The sequence below is a fragment of the Pan paniscus genome, chromosome 3 (genome assembly GCF_029289425.2).
Source record: "Pan paniscus chromosome 3, NHGRI_mPanPan1-v2.0_pri, whole genome shotgun sequence".
NCBI lineage: Eukaryota > Metazoa > Chordata > Mammalia > Primates > Hominidae > Pan > Pan paniscus.
In genome coordinates this window covers 142846895-142868939 of record NC_073252.2, presented here as the reverse complement: position 1 = coordinate 142868939, position 22045 = coordinate 142846895, and the positions used below count along the sequence as shown (strand labels likewise).

At 34.9% G+C, this 22045-nt stretch overlaps 1 protein-coding gene across 5 annotated transcripts in view; it reads left to right on the top strand.

Moving 5' to 3' along the window:
- Window positions 1-22045, top strand: part of ANAPC10 (anaphase promoting complex subunit 10) — a 458050-nt gene that overhangs the window by 109697 nt on the left and 326308 nt on the right. The window contains exon 5 of one of the 5 annotated variants that reach the window (XM_063603951.1): window positions 18060-18145. The exons of the other annotated variants lie outside the window; for them this stretch is intronic. Coding sequence (XP_063460021.1) covers window positions 18060-18134 — 75 coding nt within the window. The 3' untranslated portion in view covers window positions 18135-18145. Of the gene's footprint in view, window positions 1-18059; window positions 18146-22045 lie in introns of those variants that run through there. 5 annotated transcript variants of the gene reach the window in all.

Below are 22045 nucleotides of genomic sequence, written 5' to 3'. Positions count from 1 at the left end.
GATATACTGCCATTTTAAAACCCCTTCACCTCACACTTTATAGAGATGACTGCTGTCCTTAAGCCTTCTGAAGCAATCTCTGCTAGCTTCAAACTTCTGTAGCTTCCTTACCTCTCTCAGCCTTTCTAACATTAAAGAGAGTTAGGGCCTTACTTTGGATTAGGCTTGGCTTAAAGGAATGTTATGGCTGCTTTGATCTTCTATTCAGACCACTCAAACTTTCTCCCTATCAGTAATAAAGCTGTTTTGCTTTCTTATCATTCATGGGTTCACTAGTGTAGTACTTATAATTTCCTTCAAGAACTTTTCCCTTGTATTCACAACTTTGCTAACTGTTTGGAGAAAGAGGCCTAGCTTTCGGCCTATCTCAGTTTTCAATATGCCTTCCTCATTAAACTTAATCCTTTCTAGCTTTTGTATTAAAGTGAGAAACTGGTGACTCTTCCTTTCACTTGAACACTTAGAGGCCATTGTAAGGTTATTAATTGGCCTAATTTCAATATTGTTGGGTCTCAGGGAATAGGGAGGCCTGAGAAGAGGGAGACAGATAGGAACAGCTGGTTGATGGAGCAGTCAGGGACATATGATATTTATGGAGTAACTTTGCAACTGTATGTATATAGATGCAGTTTGTGGAGCCCCAAAACAATTATAGTGGTATGGAACATCAGAAATCACTGATCACAGATCACCATAAGAGATATAAGAATAATGAAAAAGTTTGAGATAGAGAATTACCAAAATGACACAGACACAAAAGTGAGCACATGATGTTGGAAAAATAGCATTGATAGACTTGCTTAATGCAGGATTGCCAGAAGCCTTCAATTTGTGAAGAATGAAGTTATCTGTGAAGTGCAATAAAATTAGGTATGCCTGCAATTAATATATAACTACTTTGGAAAACAGTTTGGTAATTTTTAAAAAATTAAACATCCACCTACTATGTGTACCAGTCATTCCACTTCTACGTATTTACCCCCCAAAATATAAAACATATATCCATACAAAGACTTGTATGTGAATCTTCATAGCAGCTCTATTTGTAATACATCAAAACTGTACAACCTAAATGTTGATCAACAGGAGAAGGTCTAAACAAATTATGGTATATACATATAATGAAATGCTACTCAGCAATAAAAATGAACGATTGATATGTGCCACAGCACAGCTAAATGTCCAAAATAATTATTTTAAGAGAAGCTGTACAAAAAAGAGTACATATATGTGGTTTCATTTTTTATAAAATTCTAGAAAATATAAACTAAGTGACAGAAAGCAGATCAGTTATATAGGATGGGGAGTGGGGAGAAGTAAGAAGGGATGAACTATTTGGGGGGATGACAGAAATATTCATTATCCTGATCATAGTCATGGTTTTATGGGTCTGTACATATGCCAAATCTCATCAAATTATACACTTTAAATAGGCACAGTTTATTGTATATGAATTATACCTCAACAGAACTGATTTTAAAAATAACTTATTGTACTTGTTTTACATAAGAATCACCTAAAAGATGCTAGATTTGAAGTAACTGTATTTCTTAACTGTATAGGACCTGTGAATAAAAAACCAAGATTGGAAAAGCCATTTTAACGGTTCAGAAAACAATGACAGCAAATTCACTGATTTATTTGCAGTCAGTCAGTGCTTTTGAGTATTGGACAAACTGCAGTTATATGAAAAATTTTAATTTCACATATAATCTGGGTATAAGACACTTTCAAAATCAGTTTATGAGCTGATTACTAGAAACTTTATGTAAAAATTGTGGGGTCTGGGTGCAATGGCTCACAGCTGTAATAGCACTTTGGGAGGCCAAGGTGGGAGGATTGCTTGAGCCCAGGAGTTTAAGACCAGCCTGGGCAACATAGCAAGACCTTGTCACTACAAAAATTTAAAAAAATAATTAGCCAGGCATGGTGGCGTGCACCTGTAGTCCCAGCTACTCAGCAGGCTGAGAGCAGGAAGATTGTTTGAGCTCAGGAGGTTGAGGCTGCAGTGAGCTATGATTGCACCACTGCACTCTAGTCTGGGTGACAGAGACCCTGTCTCAAAAACAACAACAACAAAAAAACAAAAATTGTTGAATTTAAAAATACACAGTCACAGAACACTAATAAATACACAACTCTGAAAGGACTTATTCATTCAATTGTGTTTTGGTGTGTGTGCATATCTATTGGGTTTAGTTAAGATAAATATAGTAAGGAAACAAAGATGAAAATGTAAACCTTGCCTTCCAGTTGCTTACAGTCTACTGAGGAAACAATAGGTCTCTAACCAGCCAAGCCAGAAATTAGAAAGTCGTGAACTCTCTAATCAGTGAATGAGAGTGTAGAGGAGATGTAAGTTTACTTCCTGCTGAAGAAGATAGAGGTGAAGCTAAAGAAGACATTTTTTTTTTATTATACTTTAAGTTTTAGGGTACATGTGCACAATGTGCAGGTTAGTTACATATGTATACATGTGCCATGTTGGTGTGCTGCACCCAGTAACTCATCATTTAACATTCGGTATATATCCTAATGCTATCCATCCCCGCTCCCCCCACCCCACAACAGGCCCTGGTGTGTGATGTTCCCCTTCTTGCGTCCATGTGTTCTCATTGTTCAATTCCCACCTATGAGTGAGAATATGCGGTGTTTGGTTTTTTGTCCTTGCGATACTTTACTGAGAATAATGGTTTCCAGCTTCATCCATGTCCCTACAAAGGACATGAACTCATCATTTTTTATGGCTGCATAGTATTCCATGGTGTATATGTGCCACATTTTCTTAATCCAGTCTATCATTGTTGGACATTTGGGTTGGTTCCAAGTCTTTGCTATTGTGAATAGTGCCACAATAAACATACGTGTGCATGTGTCTTTATAGCAGCATGATTTATAATCCTTTGGGTATATACCCAGTAATGGGATGGCTGGGTCAAATGGTATTCCTAGTTCTAGATCCCTGAGGAATCTCCACACTGACTTCCACAATGGTTGAACTAGTTTACAGTCCCACCAACAGTGTAAAAGTGTTCCTATTTCTCCACATCCTCTCCAGCACCTGTGGTTTCCTGACTTTTTAATGACCACCATTCTAGCTGGTGTGAGATGGTATCTCATTGTGGTTTTGATTTGCATTTCTCTGATGGCTAGTGATGAGCATTTTTTTCATGTGTCTTTTGGCTGCATAAATGTCTTCTTTTGAGAAGTGTCTGTTCATATCCTTTGCCCACTTTTTGATGGGGTTGTTTTTTTCTTGTAAATTTGTTGGAGTTCATTGCAGATTCTGGATATTAGCCCTTTGTCAGATGAGTAGACTGCAAAAATTTTCTCCCATTCTGTAGGTTGCCTGTTCACTCTGATGGTAGTTTCTTTTGCTGTGCAGAAGCTCTTTAGTTTAATTAGATCCCATTTGCCAATTTTGGCTTTTGTTGCTATTGCTTTTGGTGTTTTAGACATGAAGTCCTTGCCCACGCCTATGTCCTGAATGGTATTGCCTAGGTTTTTTTCTAGTGTTTTTAAAACACCTCTACGCAAATAAACTAGAAAATCTAGAAGAAATGGATAAATTCCTCGACACATACACCCTCCCAAGACTAAATCAGGAAGAAGTTGAATCTCTGAATAGACCAATAACAGACTCTGAAATTGAGGCAATAATTAATAGCTTACCAACCAAAAAAAGTCCAGGACCAGATGGATTCACAGCCGAATCCTACCAGAGGTACAAGGAGGAGCTGATACCATTCCTTCTGAAACTATTCCAATCAGTAGAAAAAGAGGGAATCCTCCCTAACTTATTTTATGAGGCCAGCATTATCCTGATACCAAAGCCTGGCAGAGACACAACAAAAAAAGAGAATTTTAGACCAATATCCCTGATGAACATCGATGCAAAAATCCTAAATAAAATACTGGCAAACCGAATCCAGCCACACATCCAAAAGCTTATCCACCATGATCAAGTGGGCTTCATGCCTGGGATGCAAGGCTTGTTCAACATACACAAATCAATAAACACAATCCAGCATATAAACAGAACCAATGACAAAAACCATATGATTATCTCAATAGATGCAGAAAAGGCCTTTGACAAAATTCAACAACCTTCATCCAAAAAACTCTCAATAAATTAGGTGTTGATGGGACGTATCTCAAAATAATAAGAGCTATCTATGACAAACCCACAGCCAGTATCATACTGAATGGGCAAAAAGAAGACATTGTTGAGAAGCCAGAATGTTGGAAAAACTATTTGTAATATCAGCTAGTTATTTGCTTCTCAAGCCTAGTCTTGAATCCAGACTATCATTGTTTTTATGTGAGTAACAACAATTAATTTGAAACAGATGATTTTTGTATTCAGAACCAAGTGATGTTTTGTACATTTATTCTCATTTGAAAGTGTTCAATGACTAAAACACTGACAAATCTTGAAAAGTAATTTTAGCAACCATGCCTTCTGCTCCTTTAGTCATTATGACTAGTAATTTAGTAGAAATTAATATATTACAATATAAATTTTTATCAGTGAAATATATGAAATACTTGATAACTTATCTAGTGTTTTAGAAAATTGTTACTGCTATAAAATTCTTAGTAAAATATTTATTATATTTTATTTTTAAGTGAATTCTAGGTTATTTTAATTCATCAATTAGCTTTTTAAAGAGATAAAATTTGCAAAATATGTTACATAAAACAGGGAATATAATTAATGTAGTTATGGTTATATGTGAATATTTTTGCTTTGCAGATCTTTTAAAACCAGGATTATCTTCTTTTGCCCATATTATTTTGGCCTTCCAGTCTTCTACTATGACTCCCTGGAGTATGGTATTTGGAAGTTTTTGCAATACAAGGCTGTTTACCAGTCTTCTACAAGGAAGCTGCCTGTGTTTCATGGTCTGCCATTTAGTTGGGATTGTTTTTGTGCAGTTTTATCCAGAAAGCCTTGGAGAGAGGGAGATGATGAGAAAGAAAGCCTCACAGATCAGTTTATTAATTGTTCATGATCATGATTTATCCTATCAACAGGAAAAATCTTAAGTCTAATAATTAGAAAACTCCCCACTATAAAATCTAAGAGAATGTCTATAATCCATGGCAATTTTATGTGAAAAGTTAAGGTTATTTTTTACTACTATTAACCAATCTATTTTTTAATATTATATATTCCATGATTACCTCCACGACCATTAAGTGTCCCTCTTGTCTTTTCTGCTGAGTAGAACCAGCTTGCTATTTTGCAAACAGAAGCAAAATTATAATCGGACCAATTTAAAATTGTTCTGTATTCTTGTGAAACATTTTGAGTGAATTTTTATTTCAGGAAATGGTATTTCACATTATTATGTTTGAAGCACTAGCATTTGCCACCTCAATTATTTTGATTACTGAGTTTGTAGCCATGAGCTTTCCACTGATGCAGTTCAGTGATCACTATAAGATGTTCTTCCACTATGTATTCACTTTTTCAATGTTGAGGGCAAATTACGGTTCTCTCCCTGTGGTCCCAGAAATAATGGCCCAAACTGTTTTTCATAGATTTTATTCTTAGACTAGCTCTCCTCTTTACGCTGGCATTCGTCTGTGGCTAGAGATCCAGATTTTAACAGATCATTTCCTGTTATTACTACAACAATATCAAAATACTGATCACTTACCAAGAAGCAAAGTATCTAAAAGACTGAAGCAGAGAGTTCAGCCAGCTATTTGTTTTTCAACTGTTGAAATTTATAACAATCACATGTTAAATGGATATGGAGACAAAATCAAATAGAGAGTAGCCTTGGCAAAAGGAGGATAACAAGCCATCAGCTACTAAGTTATAACACATTCAGGTGTTTACCAAAGACAAGGGAAAGGGATTTTACTGTTTATTAAAAAATAGTGCCTATTTTTTTTAGAGTAGCATTCAGCAACTAATAGAATATGCAAATAACCTATTCTTCAGAAATTTTCTTCGAAGTTCTCTGGGCAGTTTAGAACAAAATTTATTTCTGTCTTGAAATTTTTAGTTGCTAGATTGGTAACTGGGTGTAATTTTGACTCCCCTCCTTCTGTTGATACTCAGTAACTCTGAGTCCTGCAGATATTTTCTCCACATTATCACTTTTAGTTTCACCCCTTTCACATCATTCTAGGTCAATTGCAGGAAGCTCCTAGCTGGACCACTAGCCTTTAGTTTATGCTAAAATAGTTATCCAAATGATATTCCATCCTATGGCATTCTGTAATTATTGATATCAGTACTAATTCCATATTACCTACATAAATTAACCTATGTAAGTAAATACAAAGTCCTCTGGCATCCCTTCAAGCCCATATACCTTTCCTGACTTTTCAAAAACTGTTTTTCATTATTCTCAGCCTTTTTGCTGCAGCCAAGCAAATACAGTTGTCTATTTTAACCACATAACTCCCTCATTCTTTTACTTTTTAATGTGTAGCATCTGATGGCCTGTAATTTTGTCACTTTTCTACCAGTTTATGTCACTCAAAAGTCACTCCCTGGGAGCGTTTACTTGCCTGACTTTAATCCTGTATATTTTATTTTTTTTTATTCTATATCTCTTCAGCATTTGTGTAATCCGCCAGTACTATGCAGGTTGAGTATACCTTATCCAAAAATCCAAAATCTGAAATGCTCCAATGAACATTACCTTTGAGCATCATGTTGGCGCTCAAAAAGTTTCAGATTTTGAAGCATTTTGGATTTCAGATTTTCTGCTTTGGGATGCTCAACTTGTTTTAATTTATGAATATTTTACTGTGTATACTGTTAACTCTTGAAGGCAAGGTATTAGTCTTATTTATCTTCTATATTTGTTTTATTACAATTCTCAGCATCTAGTAGGCGTGCAGTAAATAATTATTTTTATTTGTTTTTATTTCATTTATTTATTTTGGAATGGATTCTCACTCTGTTGCCCAGGCTGGAGTGTAGTGGCACGATCTTGGCTCACTGCAGCCTCCACCTCCCAGGTTCAAGCAATTCTCCTGCCTCAGCCTCCTGAGTAGCTGGGACTACAGTTGCTTGCCACCATGCCTGGCTAAGTTTTTGTATTTTTAGTAGAGACGGGGTTTCACCGTGTTAGCCAGGATGGTCTCGAACTCCTGACCTCATGGTCTACCCTCCTCGGCCTCCCAAAGTGCTGGGATTACAGGCATGAGTCACTACCTCTGACCCAATACTTATTTTTAAATAAAATCGTTCACTAACAAATCCTTTCTCATATCTCATTTTCACAAAATCACTGTTGGGATTGCATTTAGCTATCAATAACAGAAACTCCTACTACATTGACTTAAGTAAGTTTCTATATTTCCCATATATTAAAAAATCTGGAGGTCTGTGGTTACTTCATTGGTCCAGCAGTCTCCTAGAGGCTTTCTGATAATTTTTAGATCATTATGTCATGGTCCAAAGATAGTTGATGTAACTATCACATTGGCACTTGAGAGAGAAAGAAAGGAGAAGAGTGACACTGGCCACATCTGTCCTCTTGACAGGAAGGAAAACGTTTCCGGAACCTGGAAATATTCAGCATACTTCTTATGTCTCATTGGTAAGAACTGGGTCACACAACCACCTCCATCTAGAAGGAAGCAAATGTGTCTGAAAATCAGGGAACAGGATTGTCATTGTTGACTTAGGCAAATCACTGTTTTCTGGGGCTAAACACATAGCCTACTTGAAAACAAACAGACAAACAGTATTTTTTTATGCAAGGAAGAAGGCAGCATGGGTATTTGGCAGACAGTGAATAATATCTGCCACGCATAGCCTCTCTAAGCCTTGGCATCCTCATTTGCAAACTGGAAATAGTAGCAATATACCTCAGAGGACTGAGTGAGATAACAACTGTAAGCACTTAGCGCAGTGCCTGGCAAATAGTAAGTATTCAGTAAAAAGTAGCTGCTGGCCGGGTGCGGTGGCTCACGCCTGTAATCCCAGCACTTTGGGAGGCCGAGGCAAGTGGATCACCAGGTCAGAAATTCAAGACCAGCCTGGCAGCATGGTGAAACCCAGTCTCTACTGAAAAAAACAAAAAAAACCCAGTCTCTACTAAAAAAAAGAAAGCTGTGTGTGGTGACACACACCTGTAATCCCAGCTATTTGGGAGGCAGAGGCAGGAGAATTGCTTGAACCTGGAAGACGGAGGTTGCGGTGAGCCAAGATTGCGCCACTGCACTCCAGCGTGGGTGACAGAGCAAGACTCCATCTCAAAAAAATAAAAAAAATAAAAAATAAAATAAAGTAACTGCTATTCCATTTATGACAAACCCACAGCCAATATCATACTGAATGGGTAAAAGCTGAAAACACTCCCCTTGAAAACCAACACAAACAAGGATGCCCTCTCTCACCACTTCTATTCACCATAGTATTGGAAGTTTTGGCCAGGGCAATCAGGCAAGAGAAAGAAATAAAGGGTATTCAAATAGGAAGAGAGGAAGTCAAATTGTCTTTGTTTGCAGATAACATGATTCTTTATCTAGAAAACCTCATTGTCTCAGCCCAAAAGATTCTTAAGCTGATAAGCAATGTCAGCAAAGTCTCAGGATACAAAATAAATGTGCAAAAGTCACAAGCATTCCTATACACCAACAACAGGCAAGCAGACAGCCAAATCATTAATTAACTTCCCATTCACAATTGCTACAAAGAGAATAAAATACCTAGGAGTACAACTAACAAGGGAAGTGAAGGACCTCTTCAAGGAGAACTACAAATCACTGCTCAAGGAAATCAGAGAGGACACAAATGGAAAAACATTCTATACTCATGAATAAGAATAAGTAATATTGTGAAAATGGCCATACTGCCCAAAGTATTTTATAGATTCAATGCTATTCTCATTAAACTACCATTGACATTCTTTATAGAATTAGAAGAAACTATTTAAAAATTCATATGGAACCAATAAAGAGCTCATATAGCCAAGATAATCCTAAGCAAAAAGAGCAAAGCTGGAGGCATCATGCTACTGGACTTCAAACTATACTACAAGGCTACAGTAACCAAAACAGCATGGTAGTGCTACAAGAACAGACACATAGACCAATGGAACAAAATATAGAACCCAGAAATAAGACCGCACACCTACAGCCATCTGATCTTTGATAAACCTGATGAAAACAAGCAATGGGGAAAGGGTTCCCTATTTAATAAATGGTGCTAGGAAAACTGACTTGCCATATGCTGAAAATTGAAACTGGACTTTGTCCTTACACCTTATACACAAATTAACTCAAGATGGATTAAAGACTTAAATGTAAAACCCAAAACTATTAAAACCCTAGAAGAAAATCTAGATAATACCATTCAGGATATAGGTATGGGCAAAGATTTCATGACAAAAATGCCAAAAGCAATCACAACAAAAGCAAAAATTGACAAACGGGATCTAATTAAACTAAAGAGCTTCTGCACAGCAAAAGAAACGATCATAAGAGTGAACAGACAACCTACAGAATGGGAGAAAATTTTTGCTATCTATCTATCTATCTATCTATCTATCTATCTATCTATCTATCTATCTATGAAAGGTCTAATATCCAGAATCAACAAGGAACTTAAATTTACAAGAAAAAACAAACAACCCCATTAAAAAGTGGGCAAAAAGTATGAACAGACAGTTTTCAAAAGAAGACATACATGCAGCCAAAAAACATGAAAAAATCTCAACATCACTGATCATTAGAGAAATGCAAATCAAAACCACAGTGAGATACCATTTCATGCCAATCAGAATGGCTATTATTAAAAAGTCAAAAAGCAACAGATGCTGCTGAGGTTGTGGAGAAAAAGGAACATTTTTACACTGTTGGGAGTGTAAATTAGTTCAACCATTGTGGAAGACAATGTTAGGAATAACGTTCAAAATCCTAAAGAAATTGAACACTCGAACAAAGGATTCTTAGCAAAGCAATTTTACTTCTGCCCAGAGGGGTGCTGCCTTGGCCAGTCGCCATGACAGCACATCTGAACAAAGGGCACGAGAGCCTTTATTCCTGATGCAAGTCATGCCCCTGTACCCTTTCCCCATTGGCCAGGGTCGGGTTGTACAATCTAAACTAATCTCGGTTGGCTAAACATTTGAATTTTTTTTAGATAAGGTGGGAACGTAAAAGAAAGTGAAGAGGAAGGGGAAGCGGTGTCTGTAATGAGCTAGAAAGTTAGTCCTCTTTCCAAATAAGGAAAGGAATGTGAGCTGGTACTGATAATGCCTGGTACTATGGCATGTCTGGGCGTCTAACAAAGGCAAAAAAGATAAAAGGAGAAAAAGGAAAAAGGGTGGGTGTAACTATGAATTAAAGAATAAAAGATTGATCCGATTATTTGAAAAGAAACTTTATCATATCCCATAACAATGTGGCGATTCCTCAAAGACCTAGAGGCATAAATACCATTTGACTCAGCAATCTCAATACTGGGTATATATCCAAAGGAATATAAATAATTCTATTATAAAGATACATGCACACATATGTTAATTGTAGCACTATTTACAATAGCAAAGACATTGAATCAACTTAAATACCCATCAATAATAGACTGGATAAAGAAAATATGGTACATAATCACCATGGAATACCATGCAGTTATAAAAAGGAGCAAGATCATGTCCTTTGCAGGGACATGGATGGAGTTGGAAGCCATTATCCTCAGCAAACTAATGCAGGAACACTAAACCAAACACCACATATTCTCACTTACAAGTGGGAGTTGATCAATGAGAGCACGGACACATGGTAGGGGGAACAACACACACTGGGCACCTGTAGAGGGGCAGGGGGAGAGCATCAGGAAGAATAGCTAATGGATGCTTGGCTTAATACCTGTGTGATGGGATTATCTGTGCAGTAAACCACTGTGGCACACATTTACTTATGTAACAAACCTCCACATCCTGCACAGGTACACTGGAACTGAAAATAATAGTTGAAGGAAAAAAAAAGTTTATAATTTAATATTCAAAGAAAACCCCAAAACCCTTTATTTCTTGAGTTTTCAATCTTACTTTTTAGTAAGATCAAAGAATACCCGATAAAACTTGCTAATGTTGCAATCTGGAATAGATTATGAGCAACCCTGTAAATTATTTAAGACACATGCTCCTTCCCAGAAATAGGCACTGAGCAGCATGCTAAAAGGACACTCTAGCAATTCTTACTGTATCTAACTTTAGTTCTGAGCCACTCTGCTAGAACCATTTTTTATTCTTTTTTTCCTGTCTATTTTTTTTTTGGAGATAGAGCCTCACTTTGTCACCTAGGCTGCAAGCAGTGGGATGACCCTAGCTCACCACAGGCTCAAACTACTGGGCTAAAGGGATCCTCCCAAGTGGCTGGGACTACAGGTGCAAACCACCATGACCACATAATTTTTAAATTTTCTTTAGAGATGGAGTCTCACTATGTTGCCCAGGCTGGTCTTGAACTCCTGGGCTCAAGCGATTCTCCTACCTCGGCCTCCTAAGTAGTTGAGATTACAGGCATGAGCCACCATGCCCAGCTGCAATACAGTTTATAAATATTTACTTAAAAGGGGAATGATCAAAAGTGTCCATTTTTAATTATTAAAAATAATATAAAATTATTGCTCATCCCTATCAAATAAACAAAATGTTTACAACCCTGTGATCAATTGTATTACGTATAGTTCCAGGAGGAAAACATTGCAGCTTTTTTCAAACAATCAATGTGTATTATTGAATTTCTTAAGTCCTGTGTAGAACATACATAAGTAGAAAACATATTCTCTACTCAGAAAGAACTTAGAGTCTAGCTTATGAGATGGCTAGGAACACACAGAGACATTTACACATACTCAATGTAAGGTGACAGTGAGTGAAACAGATAATAAGTATTATTTTATTTTAATAAGGACAGATATTACCAGTGCCCAGTGTAGTCAGTAAGGTTCTTATGGGAAAGATAGAAATTTATGTATGTAGAGATATATGAAGAGACCCCCTTCCTAGGTTCCGTACAAGTTGAGAAATGAAATAAATAGTGAAGATGAAGGCCAAAATATTACCTTCCTTCCTAATAGACAACACATTGTTGGGCATATTTTTAAGTCTTAGCCAAGATGGGCTTCTAATAATGAATTCCTGAGAATCACGTTATAGCTGGTTGCATTGACTAGGGCAGGAAGCTTCCTAGAAGGAGGGTAGTGCTGAGCCATGTATTCTCTGTTTTTCTTTCCATACTTTCATATTAGATAATTTTACTCCTCAGGGATGAGGTGAAGGGGTGAGAGAGGCTCAGGGCAAAGAAATTGAGCTTCCTTCCAGTTGGGAATCATCAGGAGTGGGGAAGAAGTGTTCTTAAGTTTACATTCTGGTTCCAGAACAACGTGCAGATTTAAGTACAGATAAATAACACAAGAGGGTATTTTAGGCATGGAAAACAAGTGTGGAATGTGAAGGTTATATTCAGACTGCACTACAGCATGGTGTTAACACGAGTAATAGAATTAATGATATGGGAAGAAAAGAAGAGTAGAGCAAGGTGAAGTTTATCTTACCCTGTTATATATAGAGGAGCTGTCATTTTATAACCAGACCCTTAGAAAATTTGTATATATTATATATGCTATACTAAAGCATTGGAGGAGAAAAGGGGCAGTAAGGGTGGCCTATCACACACCACCCATTATTATATGTTGTGAAAGAGACTCTGGAATAACAACTACATTTTTTGAGGCAATAATGTTGTGTAAATCAAACTATTTAGTTAATATTTGTCGTATATAAATTATCTGTGGTTGGAGCATGGAGAAGGCGATCAGAAGTTTGCCTGGGATAAAAAGGTGGGTGGAAATTGATGCTCTTCTAAAGGACATTCTCTAGAGGATGATACTTGTGGAATCATAGAAATGTCCACCCAGTTTTGATCCATTATTCCAGGTTTCCTTTCCCCATTCCAGAAATTTAGATAATAAATGAAATTCTTAGAAAAATTCACTTGTAAGCGAGACCATCAGAAATTGTACACAGCTCCAAATAAGTCTCTCAAGTGGTCATCACAAAAACATTTGAGTTAAAAAAAAATTTTGAGTTTTTGAAATATGGCATGTTGTGTGTTGAAACAAAAACATCATTAGTAGGAACACAATTTGATTCCTTTGGGTCCAATTCATACTCTCTCAAGTCAAATTACTTTTTTTTTGGATTCAAAATAAGAAAGTTTTCTTTTAAAACTGAAGAAGTGTTTGAAACAATATTATTTATACTATAATCCTTTTTTATGGTGTGTCTATTGAAGCATGAAATATACTAGTGATATGGAAGAATCAAGAATATAGTGTAAGCACAGTTTCCCATTTTAAATAATACTAATCATTTTCCATATGCTCTTTGCAGAGTTAGCAATTATAATAAGAGGAAATATTATTTTAATGAAAAGATTCTGTATATGAATAATTTTCTCTTTATTACTTGCAAACTAAAACGAAGTAACTTGGTAGCAGAGGAATTATGTGAGTCCTGTCTACTGTAATCCTTGGCTGATTTTGTCAGTCTATTTTCCTTTTAAGTGTGTGTGTGTGTATGTATGTAGCATAATATATATACAGAGCACCAAACACCAGCTCAATGAATTTAGTCATTGCACCTGGCAAAGACTAGAGCACATCAGTACCCTGGAAGCCCTCTTTGTGTCCCCTCTCAACCACTATTTCCTTTATCCTCTCCAAGATTAACCCGTATCCTGAATTAAATGCTGTTGTTTAGTTTCACCAGTGTTTAACATAATAAACATTAGGTGCATATGTACAAAATATGTTTTTTTGTGTTGGATTTCTTTTATTCAGCATGATTTTTGTAATATATATTCAAGTTACTTCCTGTAAATATAGTTTGTTCATTTACTATTGCATATATTTACCCTTCTACTTGTTTGTAATTGGAGTTGTTATTACAAATAATGGTGATATAAAATTCTAGTACCTGTCTTTTGACTCATATTGCATGTGCATTTCTGTTAGATACACATATAGTTAGATCGATTGATAGACAGATAGATAGATATGCTCATGTTTTGTGGATATTGCTAACTCATTTTCCAAAGTGGATGTACCCCATTCACATTTCAACAGCCGGGTATAAAAGTTGCTGTTTCTCCACATTTTCACCAATCTTTAGTATTGTTTTTCTTTTTAATTCTATCAATTTTTGTGAGTATAATATTAACTTTTTGTAGTTTTAATTTTCTTTTCCCTGATAACTAATGAAGTCAAGCCACTTTTCATATGTTTGTTGGCAATTTAGATAGCCTCTTTTGTGAAATATCATTTTCTTTCACTCATATTTTAAAAGTCTTTACTTTATTGATTTATAAAAGTGCTTCATATATTCTGAATATAAACTCTTTGTCAGTTTGTAGTCAGTATCCTTTTCCACTCTTGTGGGTTGAATTTTCATTGTTTTAAAGATGAGATCTTTTAGTATTCTCACCACAAACACACTGTATATGAGGTGATGGATGTATTAAGTAACTTGATTGTGGTAATCATTTCACAACATATATGTATATCAAAACATCACATTGTTTACCTTGAATATATACAATTTTTATTTTGTCATTATATCTCAATAAAGTGAAAAAGAAAGATCTTTAGATGAACAGAAATTCTTACTTTTAATGTAAACCAATTTATTGGTCTTTTTATAATGTTTTGTGTTTTTTGTGTGCTAAAAAATTGTTTTCAACCTGAACATCCTGAAGATATTCTCCTGTATTATATTCTAGAAGGTTTGTTGAACAGGTTATATCTGCAATTCACCTTAGATGATATGGGTTAAATTTCATGTTTTTCCCCATCTATGGATAGTCAATTGACTCAGTACCATTTGCTGAAGTTCCATCTCCCATTGTTCTGTAATGCCTTATTTATTTGAAATCAAGTATCCATGTATGTGTGATATGTATTTGAGCTTCCTACTCGGTTCAATTTGTTTGAACCTCTTTATCGATTTGTTTGAACCGAGTAGGAAGCTCCAATCATCAAGACTACACTATCTTAATTAGTGTTGAATCGTAATACATTCTAATGACTGGTAGATCAAGTTCTCTCAGCTTGTTCTTTCTTAATAGTGTCTCAGCTATTCTTGGCCTTTAAATCAGCATACATGTTGCCCACACATGTACACACACAACGTGACAGAATTTTTATTGGGATTATTTGACCCTATACTATAGATCAATCTGAGGAAAAATGATACTTTTACAATATTGAGTCTTTTAATTCATAGAATATTCCATGTGTTTGAATCTTTCAATAATGTTTTATTGTTTTCTAGAGAGATATTTTATGTGACTTTTGTAGATTTATTCCTAGGAATTTGATAATTTTGATGCTATTATAAATAGTGCTTTTACAAATTTGTTTTGATAAGTGGAAATAAAATTTATTTTTGTGTCTTGACTTTGTATTGGCAATCTTTAACTTATTGTTTAATTAGAATAATTTAAATTTTTACATCTGTAAATAAAGGCTATGTTGTTCCTTCTTTTTCTTTTCTCGTGTCTTTTATTTATTTTATTTTCTTATTGTACTCGCTAGGCCCCGCAGTAAGGTATTAAATAGAAATCTGAGATGTCGTATTAAGCAGCCATTCTTGTTTCTGATCACAATGTGAAAATTTTCAGGATTTCATGATTTTGTGTGATGTTTGCTTAGGTATTTTGGAGAAATCCTTAATCAAATTAATGCTATTTCCTAGTTTACCAAATATCTGTCTGCTTGTTAATCATGAACGAATATCGAGTATACAAAACTTTCCTTGCATCTACTGAAATTACCACGTTTCCCTTTATTATTATGTTGAATTATATTGGTTGATATTTGAATGTTAAATCAACTATCGATCCTGGAATAAATCCAGCTTTGTTATGGGCAGTATCCTCTTGTGGGAATCACTTAATTTTGTTTGCTAATAATTTGCTGAGGAATTTTTTAATCTATGTGTATCACAGGATTTTTGCATTATGAGTGAGATTGACCTGTGATATTCCTTTTTTTGTATTTTTCTTGTCACATTTTTGTATTGAGATCAGTTTGGCCTCAAAAAATAAAAAACGTTTTAAATTTTTTTCTATTTTCTGGAAAAATTTGTGTGAGATTAGAATAATTTCTTAAATTATTTGTAAAATTCACTGATGAAGACATAGATTGAATTGATATATCTATATAGAAAACTATTTAGATTTTTGTACATCTTCTTGTGTAAGTTTTGGAATTTATATTTTTCTGAGAGTTTATCCATTTCCTATACATTTTCAAAATTATTGGCATAAATTTATTTATATTATCATTTTATGATCTTTATAATGTCTGTAGAATATGTAGTGTTAGACTCCTCATCGTTCCTGATATTGGTTATTTGTGACTTCTCTTTTTTCCTCTTTATCAATCTCATCAAAACCTTATCCATTCTTTTGGTCTTTTCTAAGAACAAACTTGTGGGTTTATTGATCCCTTCTGTTGCATATATTTATTTTATTGTATTAATTTCTGCTTATTATAATTATTAGTTTATATTGAAGAGGGCCATGTGTAGGTTTGTTACATAGGTATATTGCATGATGCTGAGGTTGGGGCTCCTAGTGATTCCGTCACCCAGGACATAAACATAATACTCAATAGGTGGTTCTTCAACCCTTGCATTCCTCCCTCCTTCCCCGCGTTTGGAATCCAGTGTTTATTGTTACTGTCTTCGTGTTCATGTGAATCCAGTGTTTAGCTCCCACTTCTAAGTGAGAACATGCAGTATTTGGTTTTCTATCTCTGCCTTAATTTGCTTAGGGTAATGGCTTCCAGCTGCATCCATGTTGCTGAAAAGTACATGGTTTGGTTATTTTTTATGGCTGCACGCTCTTCATTATTTTCTTCTATTTTCTTTGGGCTTAACTTGCCTTATTTTTCTAACATTTTGAAATGGATACTTAGATTAATGATTTTTAGCATTCTTTTCTAAAATATATACTTAAAGGCTGTAAAGTTTCCTCCAAGTGCAGCTCTAGTTTATCTTATATGTTTTGACACTTAATTATTCATAATTATTCAGTTACAATATTTTCTAATTTCTATAAGAATGGCTTTTTTTGACCCACAGTTTATTTAGAAGCATGTTGCTTAATTTTCTCCTTAAATATATAGAGATTGTCAAGGTATCCTTTTATCATTGATTTACAGAATAATTGCTCTGTGGTCAGGGAACATTTTTTGAAATTTGTTGAAACTTGCTTTAATATCCTAGCATATGCTCAATTTTTATTAATGTTTCATGAAAATAGTATTTACCCTTGAGTTTTGGGGTGCAGTGTTCTATGTATGTCAAGTAATTAGGTTTTTTAGTGTATCATCCAATATTTTAATACTACTGATTTTTGTGTCTGCTTGGTCTATCGGTTAATAAGAAAGTTGTATGAAACTCTTCCATATGATTGTGGATATGTCTGCTTTTCCTTATAATTCTGTCAATTGTCTCTTTATATGTTTTGAGGCCATATTTGTAAGTACATACATATTTAGAATTATTGTATCTTTCTGGCAGATCAAACCAGAAATTATGAAGTATTTATGAATTATACTTATGAAGTATGCTTATTTTAAAGTGTACTTTTTAAAATCTATAGTCGTGTTTTCTGCTATAAAATCTACTTTGTCTGATTTAATAAAACTATACTAGTTTCTTTTGATTAATGTTTGAATGCTATGTTTTTTTCCATTCTTTTATTTGCTACCCTTTTGCATTCCTGTATTTATTATATGTTTTCTGTAAACAAAATATAATTAGGTTTTGTTTTTTACTCAGTCTGACTCTGATGAGATAAAAATTGATATGGCTTATTTGGAAGACACTGCCTCCCAAACCAATACAAGTAAACATCTAGGTGACAGAAAACTTTAGAAAGGTAGTTTGAGGCCAGATTTTGGAGAGTCTTTTAGTATCAAAGTAAAAATTTCTGTTTGTATCTTCTAAGTTCCAGGGAACCATTGAAGGATTTTTATTTTTTTATTGTTATTATTTTCATTAAAGGGTTTTAAACAGGTGAACAATACGTCTTTTAAGAAGGTTAAGTCAACAAGATTCAAATGGAGCAGCAAGCACTAGAGACAATAAAGGTAGGGACTGAAATTCTTTTAATAAGGTAGCACTTAGGACAATAGTACCTGATACATAGTAAGCTTGCAATAAAATATTTGATAACGAAAGGAAAAATCCATGTGTGATGTGATGACCAGCCAACCCAAACAGGGGTGTGGCAGTGGAAGTGGCAAGGAATGACTGGATATATACAATACAATAGACAGAACTCATTCACTGCTTATGTGTAAGTGAGCAGAAATTTCAAGTTTATGTTAAAGTTAATTAACAGATATGAATATCATGCTAAGATATTTATATAGGTGTCTATTACATGGGAGCCTCAGAAGAATAAGTAATGGAACAGTGGTGAATATATTGATCATTAATCTATAAGGCATTACAAATATATATAAGAAAACATGTAAAGATGAATATATCCTATTTCTTTACCACTGCCACCCCTAACTTTAAAACTATCACGTGAGCTTTGGTGTGTAGAGCAACATCCTCTAGATGCTATATAGGGTAGTAACTTGCTCTACATCTGTGTTTTTATAGGCCCTTTTGATGAAAGAGCATCAGTTTACACATTTCTGAGAGGAGGTGTTTTCCTGCAGTAGCTATAATGTGCATTTACAACTTTATATTTATTATTACACGGTGCCAATGCAAGCCAGTGGCAAATAATTCAATGTTTTCTATTTCTGATTTTGCCTTGATCGTCCCCAAAAGTGCAGTTATTAATCCTTCTCTTAACAGCGGCTCTCCATTTTTTATTTTTGTGTATATTAAGGAATTCAGAATTTGTAGTAGTTATCAAATTTTTAGATTTTAGACTCATTAGTGAAAATATGTGATAATTCTTTTTGTCATAATTATTTAGTAATCTCTGTAAGACACTTTCATTATGTGAATTTCTTGGGTATTTCTATGGGTTTTTCCACCCAGTGTGGATTGTTTTCTCTTTTGTTTTAAACCTTGCATTGTGAGCTTATCTTCAGCAGGGCTTTGTCTGTAAAACTCCTGTGCAGCCTGGGTTAAGAATTGTCTTTCAGAATAGTTTTGGGTTTACTTCTGCATGTACTCTATAGAGATCCCTGGCTTGGGACCTATTTCTTTGTAATTTCTTGACTTGTGGCTTTCTAGGCCACATTTGAGATAATTTCAATCCTGTATGAGTTCAGGCTCATATTATGGATTCTCAAGAGATTTCTTTTCCCCACCTAGAGCCCAAGCATAGAAGAACCAGTTTCACTATTGTCTATTGTCTTCTTTTGCTGGTGGCCAGAGAGTTTAGCTCTTCGAGTTTTATACAGAGATCTTAGTTTCAGTATGCCACATTGCAAGAGTTAAGTTCTCATCTCCTATGTTTTTTCTTTTTCGCATTCCCTGAAAAATCAAACTCCTAGATGACAACTCCTACTCACCACCCACCATCGAGGCAAACACAGGATAGACTACTCATGTGCCAGTCCGGTTTTCAGTTGCTTCATTATTCCTGGCATCTGGATATTTTTCTTTTATATGAGCTCAGCTAAGCATTATAAGTTCATGTATTTTTTCCCAGCATTTCCAGTTTATCTAGCAGGAGAGTTTTTATGTATAGTTTTCCATATTACTGAAACTCAAATCTGGAATTCTTTCCACATCTGTAAAGTCTTTTTTCACATGTTTCTAAATATCCTTGACTTGATTTTTTTTTTAAAGAACATTACATTTCACAGTTGTTGTGGCCTTAAAATGGTATTTCCCAGCTTTTGGATTTAATTTAAGAAGTAGAACCTAATTCTAATATCATTAAACCTTGCCACTTCATAAATTCTACTCAAAGGCACAAAGGGAATAATTAACTCTGAAGATTGATAGAAGACTGGCTGTTTTAACTTGGCCTGAGGAAGTAACCCTGAAGAATGCACCCCATGTGAATAAATAACAACAAATTCAGTGTGATTACCTTGAGTTCTATGAAACAGGGGAATTGAGAAATGAGAACACAGGGGGGTTTCAATTACATTTGTAATGTTTCATTTCTTAAGCCGGTAGTATATACCCAGGGGTTCATTATATGCTCTACCATTTTTAAAAATTTGAAATATTTGATAATAAAAATAATTGTTAAAGAAATTATCACCATAATGCAAACAGTACCACATCTTTAATTTCATATAACATAAGATATACAGGGCATTTGGCATTTGTCATGTGTGCTTGTCAAGTGAATAGATAATTTTTCATCCCAAAGAGGTCAGAGAGTAAGTTGTTCTTTCAGCAACTGTTAAGATTTAGTTATCCCCATACTAGACTCTATTTTCTCCCATGCCTGTTGAAAATATCACACGACTGACAACAAGATCCAGTCTATCCAGTGAGTATGCTATTTCCAACTTGGGAAGTAATTCCAGCATTATCTGGAATAGTAATAGGTCGAATTTGAATCGTATTCTTTGCTAAAAAGGTCCTTTTAAGTGTTTTTGCAATAAAGTTATCTGCTGATTTTATTTTTTTGTTCATGTGAATTACAAGTGTTGTTATTTGGTGATCTTGTTCACTTACATCTTTTAATACTAAAATATGAAAAAGGAAGAAAAGATTGCCATTTAGAGGGACCCAGGTCCCTTTGAATGTCTACTTAGGCCTGACACCCTGCTTGATTCCTTGCATAAACTGTTTCTCATCCTCACAACATTAAAAATAGTTAACATTTATTGAGCACTTTCTTTGTGCCAGTCACATGATATTCTTTATGTAATATTTAATTCCTACAACATTCCTACAAAATAGGTCTTATTATCTCTCTTTCAGATTGGAGAAAACAGGTTAGATGAATTCGACTAAGTAATAGAACTACTAAATAGAATATTTATCTTTGAGTAACTCTGAAATAACTCCCCCTATATACGTATGCATGTATGTACGTGTGTGTGTTAGACTATCTTTCTATCATCTCTTCTACATAATATTGTCTAGTATTGAATACCTCATAGCAATAATTTGACATCACTTGGGCATCAGAAAGATTCATGTCACTGTTACAATATGTAGGTAGGATGTAGCTGCTTCTTATTTACAAACAGTAGCTAAGACAAAAATACAAGGAATGGATGAGCAGTCGAAAGAAAGCTGGGTGATTAGGACAGAGGAGTGGTTGGAGGGCAGAATGCTATAAGAAATCAGCTGCCTGAGGCTAGGTGGTAGAATACTTATTGATGTTGATGGTATGTGTGGATAAGTTAGGTATGTAGCCTCTGGTTTTATGTTTTCTGCCATACCAAAGACAAAAGGACAATGTTGTCCTGGGATCCTCACCTTTGACTTAATCAAATAAAATCTTCTCTCTTCACTTCACTTGTTAGGGAAGAGGGGTGATGCAGGAAGGAGACAAAAAATTAAAAAATGAAAAGAAGGCCAGGCTATATTGTTTCCTATTTATTTGGCAGATAAGCTCATTGCTTTTCAGAAAAAAGAGGAAGGAAGGATGGAGGGAGAGATAAAAGGATGGAGAGGTGGAGAGGAGGAGATTGATTTAATATGGAGAAAAGTATTAAATTGTATTTCTATCTGTGACTTCTTAGTGAATATTAAGACATTTTGTGACTTTACAACTTTGTTTAGAAAATATTAATGTGATTTAATCTAAACTGAGCCGTGTAAAGCATGATGTGTCTCTTTTTCCCCCGTCCTTCTTAGAGAAATTCATGTATCTCCAAACTTCATCTTGAACTATTGAATTTACTTCATACTGAGGCTTGTGTTTAATTATTTTGGCCTTGTGTAAGTAATTTTGGCTCTGAGGCACTTAGACAATTAGGGGTCCTTCATTGGATTAGCAAAAATTATAAACGAATTAGTATAATCTCAATTAAAATAATATTTCATCTATCCAATTTACCATTGCTGTTTACATGTGGTCTAATCTAAGTCCTACTCTGATAACA